Source organism: Adiantum capillus-veneris, chromosome 16 (assembly GCF_014529385.1).
Source record: "Adiantum capillus-veneris isolate H3 chromosome 16, ASM1452938v2, whole genome shotgun sequence".
Lineage (NCBI taxonomy): Eukaryota > Viridiplantae > Streptophyta > Polypodiopsida > Polypodiales > Pteridaceae > Adiantum > Adiantum capillus-veneris.
In genome coordinates this window covers 18,590,361-18,599,055 of record NC_140946.1, presented here as the reverse complement: position 1 = coordinate 18,599,055, position 8,695 = coordinate 18,590,361, and the positions used below count along the sequence as shown (strand labels likewise).

The 8,695-nt window shown below is 43.3% G+C and overlaps 1 protein-coding gene across 1 annotated transcript; it reads right to left on the bottom strand.

Moving 5' to 3' along the window:
* Positions 1 to 7,498: 7,498 nt before the first annotated feature.
* Positions 7,499 to 8,065, bottom strand: LOC147438649 (uncharacterized). The gene has a single exon (XM_086484532.1). The coding sequence runs from the start codon at positions 8,063 to 8,065 to the stop codon at positions 7,499 to 7,501; it is 567 nt and encodes a 188-aa protein (XP_086340658.1).
* Positions 8,066 to 8,695: the final 630 nt, after the last annotated feature.

Here is an 8,695-nt window from a genome sequence, read left to right as displayed (position 1 = left end):
AAGAACTAAAGATCTAGCCGACGAGGAGTTGAACTCAAGACCTATTATTCAAGAGGGAAATGGCATAATCAATCTATCATACTTGGCATGGGTGATAGAAAGGTTATACCATTTATCTGTTTTTATTGGCACACACATCCACACACGCGCACACACACAAGAAGAAGAGAGTTATAACGTCGTAGGAAACTATCTTAAAAGACGTTAAAGATTAGGTTATATGTAGACTTACATTAAATTAGATTTATGTTTATTTTTAACTAGATTTACGTTTATTTACGCTAGATTTAGATTTACGTTATATTAGATTAGATTTAGGTCTCCATAGACTGCGATGCCTGCATGAAGCGGGTGAAGAAAGCCCTCAATGGAATATAAGGTATTGCTGCCTTCACTCATGGTGGGCTCCGTCGATCCAAAAGTACTGGTGAAATGTCTTCAGAAGATAGGGAAGAAGGTGGATCTTCAGGGCGGCAAGAGTCACTACATCCCCGACACAATGACCATCTAGACAACCTCTAGTCATTCAACAACAACTTCAAAGTTAGTAACAAGAGCAAGAACGGTCTAAAGGGCCAATTGCTGTCGTCAGATGTGGATGGAGATGAGGCAGCGTCACCGCCGGAAGTTAACTCTCACATCTTTAGTGATGAGAATGCCAACTCTTGCCGAGTTATGTGAAAAATTATGTGTTAAATCAGTTTTAAGATTCTTATAATCCCTGTTAGTTTAGTTCTTTGTTTTTAATATAACATAATTTACGTTAGATTTAGATTTATGTTATATTAGATTAAACTTAGGTTTATTTAGGTTTACCCACACACACACACACACACACAAGAAGAAGAGAGTTTTAACGTCGTAGGAAACTATCCCAAAAGACGTTAAAGATTAGGTTAGATGTAGACTTACGTTAAATTAGATTTAGGTTTATTTTTAGTTAGATTTACGTTTATTTAGATTTACGCTTATTTACGTTAGATCGAGTCCACGCAAGAATTACTTACGGTTTAGGGTTTAGAGTTAGACGAACAGTGAAAAGATCTACTGTGAAAAGATGTTAAGATGCTGTGAAGTGCTACAGCTAGAGAAGAGGCAAAGGGGTTTTGTCCACTACATGCAGTATCATGTAGACGTGGGTGTGTAGATTTCTTGTACCCACAAATATAGGTATTGACCAATAAAGACGAATTATAACCCGGTGGTTCTGATCTCCGTGCACCTCTAGACCGAGGTGTGCGGGGATTGGACATGACTAGAGAATGTGAGGTAAAGAGAGAGAGAGAGAGAGAGAGAGAGAGAGAGAGAGAGAGAGAGAGAGAGAGAGAGAGAGAGAGAGAAGACGAAGAATGCCAATAGAATATTAAATTTGTTGTCCAGGTTATAAGTTTTTTATCCTCATTATGAGTAGCGACGAGGATGTGGGACCGTCCAACCGAAACACCTATCTCTCAACGAGGGTCTTATGTCCTTGTAATCAATGCAAGCATGCTGTGCGATGGACAAGACGTGTTTCTTTGCAGCACGTTCGTGAATTTGGCGAGTTCGATCCATCTATTATAGATCGAGTTGTTGCCAATTATAACTCGTCGGACTCTGACGCTAGCCAACAAGCAGCAATCTTGCAACCCAATAGACGTGTTCGCAGGCGCTTTGGTCAAGCAGCATATGTGAGGCCACAAGATGTAGCCTCTGACAGCTCGGGGGATGATCATGCAGAGCACATTCCCAACGAGGCAATGTTTGAGCCCGAGATTGATGAAATGATCGAGACGATCATGGATTCAGAAAGGCTTATCTATGATGATATGAAAAGTGAAGCCAATACGCCATTGTATAATGGAGCACGTATGTCTAGATTGAAAGCACTCCTGGTTCTTCTCAACATGCAGGCAAAGTTTGGATGGAGTGACACTAGCGTCACAGCGCTTTTCAGGTGATCTATTACAATTAGTTTACTTTAATAAAACTCTAAATGTATAATGATCTGATAGATTTTTACACGACTGTATCATATTTTTATGTTGTGTAGATTGCTGAAAGAGCACATACTACCAGCTGACAATGTGATGCCAGATTCCCGAGATGAAGCAAGAAAGATTTTGCGAAACTTGGGGATGGATTACAATTCTATCCACGCTTGTCCTAATGACTGCATTCTTTTCAGAGGGGAATACATAGACATGGAGAAGTGTCCGAAATGTGATTCCGAAAGATATCGAGTAGATCTCCACGGGACAAAAATTCCACAAAAGGTTTTGCGACATTTCCCTCTGCTTCCTCGCATCAAGCATTTCTTCGAATGTAAGTCCATGGCCGCCCTAGCATCATGGCATGAGGAGAATAAATCTTCGGATGGTGTGCTACGAATTCCTGCAGATTGCGTAGCGTGGAAACATATAGATGGAACATGGTCGGATTTTGCCAGGGAAGCTCGAAATTTGCGCTTAGGCATGGCTATGGATGGCGTAAATCCATTTGGTCAAAGATCAACATCTTACAGTGTATGGCCCGTTGTCATCGTCAACTACAACATTCCCCCGTGGTTGACTACGAAGAAGGGGCACCTATGGCTAAGCTTGATTGTGCCAGGGCGATATAAAGTGGGAAATATGGATGTGTATCTTCGTCCACTATTGGAAGAGCTACAACAATTGTGGATTGGCATAGAGGTGGTGGATATGAGCCGACACACAGGACGACGGAATGCTTTGATCAGAGGCATTCTAATGTGGACCATGCATGACTATCCCGGGCTAACAGAATGCTCAGGTGATCTATTGACACTCCTCACTCAGACACTGTAAATCTTGTTTTTTCCCATAGTTGATCTATTATCATGTGTATACATGTAGGGCTTCAAACAAGCGGATACAGAGCATGTGTCACATGTGGACCTAGACTGAATGCACGTAGGGCACCCTCACTGAAGAAGCAAATCTACGAAGGTCATCAAGCGTATCTTCCAGAGAATCATGTGTTACGCGACGGCTTTTTGGGAAGAGAGCCACCAAGGATGTCTGCACAAGCATGGTTAGAGCAGAAGGAGATGTGCGATGACGGATTGCCTCCAGGGATGAAGAGACTATCTCTATGGTACGAGTTACCATACTGGCCCCGACTCATGATCAATCACTGGCTCGATCCAATGCACATATTCAAGAATGTGGGTAATCTACTATGGGACCATCTGACCGGCAAGAAAGATACTTTGGGAGCCAGAGTTGACCTTAGAAATGTGGATCGTATGGAGCAATATTGGCCGCAAACAGTGTCTGATGGATCGATAAAACTCCCTAAAGCACCATGGATTTTCACAGGAGCCCAAGAACGCAAAGTAAAAGAGACCATTCGATCTTTGCGGACCCCCACTGGCGTAATGCACTCGCTCCAAACGTGTTTTACTAAAGAAGGAAAGCTTACCGGTTTGAAGTCACACGATTGGCATAAAATGTGTCAGGTACGTTCATAGTGGACTTTAATATCATTGCATAAAATGTGGACTTTAATATCATTGCTGCACATACTTTACAGTTTATTTTACCGGTTGCCATTGAGGGATGTTTGTCTCTCGACATCCGTAACACAATCTACAAACTTGCAAAGCTGGTGCAATGGATCTCACAAAAGGAGATCAACGTAGACTCCATACCATTCGCCAAATAAATGCTGCGGAGCTTGTGTGCATGTTTGAGAAACATTTTCCTACTACAATGCTAACCATTCAGGTGCATCTTCTTGTTCACATAGTTGATGAGGTGGAAATAGCTGGCACAGTTCATTCCAGATGGATGTTCTTCTTAGAGCGTTTCATGAAAACGCTTAAGGGATATGTGCGTCAAAAGGCACGTCCGGAGGGTAGCATGGCAGAAGGTTGGTTGGTATCAGAGTCCCTAGTGTACATTGGAGAGTGGCTAGACGGATTTGATAAATCCCGGGACACGCTATGGCGAACCATAGATGATGAGCGCATATCTGGGATTGTCATGTGCAATCTCGGTGTTGAGAAGAAGATGACGGAAGATCTAGAGGCTAAAATCAACCGATTTTGCATGCTTCATAATCCAGTGATGCAAAAGTGGATTTCACAATATGAGGATGCAAAGCAAGAGCGACAAAGGGCATGAATCGAGTGGAGACGGGGAAGACGACCACCGATGCACTATCCAGCGGTTCTGGAGAGCCTACCAACCTTCATGAGCTTAAGATGGTTGCACAACCAATTGAAAAGCGCACAACAATGCGGTGACGAAGTGACTGAAGAAGAGTGGGAGTACTCTCGGGGTTGCGCGACCAAGGTAAGTTTGCAATGTACGACTAGTAAGTGACTTTATTTATAAACGTTTGAACGGCCACTCATAATCTTTGTTCGTTGTAGTATAAGTCATACACAGCAGCATGGTGTAAAGGTCGACATTTTAGGGTGGAACGAATCGACAAAAAGCGTTTTACTCAAGATTGTGGAATCATGGCAAAATTTGAACAGTCTAGTCGACGACGTTCCTCTGATGCAGATCCTGTGGTGGCGGAACTCACTTACTTCGGCACGCTGCAAGAGATTTTGAGGATCGATTACAGAGGATTTTTTGTCGACTTGTTCGACGTGCAATGGTTCAAGATAATCATGGAGGGTCGCAACGCTACTGTGCGTAGAGGAGAGTCTGGTTTTCTTGAGGTGGATTCTACTAAGAAATGGACTGACCTAAGAGACACTTTCGTACTACCCGAGCATTGTGAACAAGTAAGTATGTAAATAGTTAACATCCCCCTTTTACAAGTTATGTGCTTGAAAGCTCTCATGTAAGTTATGTGGCTCTGGCAGGTAATATTTCATCCTACAAAGTCTACATCAAACTGGTGGTATGTCATATAGGTAGCTCCTCGTAGTGCAAGGACGTATGAAGGCTACCATGTGCCAATCACAATGACATCAATGGAGGAGATCAGAGAAGATGCTCAATCAGAAGCCGCTGCGGTGGTGCCAGACGAGCATCAAGATGCTACTACTCTATATGGGGTGCATGCAGAGGAGCTACAAAATGAAACAGAGGATATGTGTTTAAACGGAGAGCTCTATATAGATATAGGAAGTTATGCTGAGTTATGCGAGGATGAGAGAGAGATCTCTTAAAGCCACAAATATTGTATTTGAACAATTTTGCTCCGTGTTGTAAAAGCTCTGGCTCTCTAAGTACCTTCCATGGTGTATAACGCTCTTTTCTACTCGTGCTCACATCTTTTGATTGAAAATTCTGAGTTTTCGACTTGCCTCTTCTATCACTCAATTCATTGCGTCATTGTATTTATATGCGTCATTACGTCATTGTATTTAATGGTCTTTGCGTCATTGTCTACTCTATTCATTCAATATTAAGTTTAAATATTCGTGTGTTTAATGCAGGTATGGATGATGAGGAGTTTCTTTCTTCTTTGTCACCGCAGCAGAGACAGTGGTACGTGGAGCGTCATCGCTCTGGCCCATCATCGCGCGTTCCTACTCCATCCGCATCTCCCTCTCTTTCGGAGCATTCGGCGCGCTCCGAAGCTTCGGCGTCGACGAGACGATCTTCACACTCGTCTAGACACCGGCGCTCTAGTGGTGGCGGTGGCGGTTGTTGTGGGGATTCCGCCACCGATGCCTCCACACCGCCTCGTGTTCGACGAGGCTCTTTACCCTCCCCTTCTTTGCCCGCCCCCACACCAGCCACAGCATCGCCATCTACGCTAGGTTTTGCACGGCTGACTGTTCCTAGAAGCTACACACCTCTACCTACTCCGCCAGGAGCCACCCTACTCGACACTCCTCGCTTCGAGGCCCAGACGCCGGTGGAGACACCTGACGTCCGTACCCCCATCGACACGCCGCTAGAGACCCCTGCCGGGACACCCAGGTTCACGCGTCACCGGCCAGAGGGCTTGCCTTACTCCGTCGACATCAGTGGCGGCATCATCATGGATGATGACGGCAAGAAGGTGATCTCGCGCATGCGTGGTCTTTGCTCTCAGCTGTTTAGACACTACATACTAAACAAATGGAGTGAAGTACCAAGTGATTTAAAAAACAGAGTCATCAGCATACTTCATGATGAGTTTCCCGTTCCAACACGGGATCAGCGCTTCAATGAAGACCTGATGAAGATTCGAATGCGCGAATACTGCAAACACAAGCGTTCCGAAGTGCAAAAAGCAATCAAGAATGGGTGGAATAGGCCAGATTGGCTGGCCAAAGAAGATTGGAAGAATGCGAAGAAAGCAGCGCGCGAGAATCCCGACAAGTGGAAGCAACAAAAGGATGCAGCCAGAGCGCGAGTAGAGGCAGGGAGCTCGCACCACTTGGGGAGCGGTGGATGGACATCATTTGAGGCCGATTTTGTAAGTGTTTTCACATTGCTCTTTATGTTCGATAGTTTAGGGTTTATGAGTTTTTTAATTCTAACATAATGAAATCTTTGTATGTTTTGACAGTGGTCGATGACAGGACGTGATCCCACACCGTACGAGCGCGAGTACACAGGCAGGAAGGGCTTAAACGCCCTGATGGACATTCTCAGTTCTCGCGGCGGCATGGTTAGTATTAGGGTTTACTCTTTTTTATTTTTTGTATTGTTTTATAAATGTCGTTATATGTTTATACTTACTGAAAGCTGTCTTATTGTCTTTTTTTGCAGAATCCGACAGATACGCCGCTTGGACGCGATGAGACGTCTGACTAGACGACGTCAGTTTAGCCGTAGCTAGATAGCATTAGTTTAGGGTTTCTCATAGCTTATGTATCATGAGACGGATTTTATACGTCTTTTTGAACCATGTATATTATTACATTTGTCACCGCAGTTCCTTTTGCCAATCAATTCTTTATGCCTATGATGTTGTACAATTGTCATTATTACATTTGCCAATCAATTCATTTTGCCTATGATGTGTACAATTGTCAATTTTGCAAACAATGCGTCTTGTGGGTGACTATTTTGGGTCTATTATCTACCCTTGCACTTTTTTTAAAAAGTGAATCAAGTACAATATGGTTGATGGGTGGCAGGGCATTCAATGCCCTGCCACCAAAAAAAAATTCTCTCGGGCGTCGCTATTTATGGCTCTGTAGCGTCGCTATGAGCGTCGCTATAGTCTTCTGTGTAAACGTCGCTATAATCGTCGCTATGAGTGTCTCTATGAGCGTCGCTATATAGCGACACTTATAGCGACGCATATAGCGACGCTCTCGTAGCGACGCTCTCGTAGCGACGGTTTTAGCGACGCTGGGGGTTATAAAAACCCAGTGTATTTCCGTCGCTAACAGCGTCACAAGAGCACACAACCTCTTGTAGTGACTGTGGTCATACCGAAAAAGCCACCACTCATAAAGAAGTAGTATGATGCGAATCTTTCACTTATCCTCACATTAGTCAACTCATAGTCTTCCCAAAGATCAGCAGGGGTGCTTGCAATCTGTGACCATCCAATTGCGCTTTCATCATTAGGGCTCGAGAATTCTTGTAGCTCAAGGATCTTGAACCCTTGATTCTTTTCCGCTTCCAAAAAAACCCAGAGTAGCTCGCACATGTAGAGAAGAGCCTTCCTCCATGCACGAACAAGTTTGATTCAGAATAGTTTGGGACGAAGGGTTGGTCACAATGATTAGTTTTTGCCACATGTTGTTCTTAAAATTATACCCAAATATTGCTGGATCAGGCCATGCACTGTGGTACAAATGACAATGACTTTGGAAGTCCTTGAGTGACGTGGTGGTTATTGGTTGATCCTTGTAGCTGGACATCTCCACCCATCTACTCTTGTAAGAGTCATATAGAGTGCCCTTGTCAAAGTCATGTTCACTGAGGAGGATCTGATACGACACATTGTCATTTGTATGAAAATTTAGGTCCAGAATGTGACGTTTAAGAGCTTGTATCCATGCCACTTGTGGAAGTGGCACCTCAGCCACAGAGTCCTTAATGAAGGGTTTGAGGACCATAATTTTGATGTGATTGGGCTGAGGTTGGACAATTAAACATAACATATCCATAGAACCTCTTATGGAAGATAAAGACATAGTCAACCGCTCCATGGTGAATCTGTAGCAGATGTCAAGATTTTCTTTGAGACCTGAATTCTAGAGTAATGTGAAAAGAGAAAACCAATGTCCTTTAATGTAGCACTGGGAGAAATTGTAGGGACAAAAGATCGTGAAATCTTTTGTGCTAGCAGGTGTTTGATATGATTTGATCTTTGCCTGGATAAGTGTTTGGCGCTTTTGAAGGTTGCAACTATCTGGATGTGTACATGTTTTTATTCATGTATTAACAATGTCCATTTACCTCTATTCATATAGTTTCAACCAGCAGGTTAATCTGGCTTGTGCTGCTCTTGTATATACATGACAACCTGATGAGACATTGTTATTATGGACATGAACTTTCCTCATGTGGTTGTTGCTATTCCATGTTACCATCAACTTGTACCTTGTATCTCTTCTGCAGTAATACACGTAGCATGTTGACACACTATAATCTGTAGATCAGAGAGAGACAATGAACAAGGAATAATGTATATGTCTTCTTGTACATTCGTGCAAAATACTACACACATTTAAACACACTTTTAATGCATGTGACACACCGTTAATGTACCACTATTATCTTCAAGTCTCACAGTCAATTAGTTAGCCTCAGTGAGTTTATTGATTTGGAGCTTGTAA

Coding starts and splice junctions, on each gene's coding strand:
- LOC147438649 (XM_086484532.1), bottom strand. CDS start 8,065: ATGGAGCGGTTGACTATGTCTTTATCTTCCATAAGAGGTTCTATGGAT.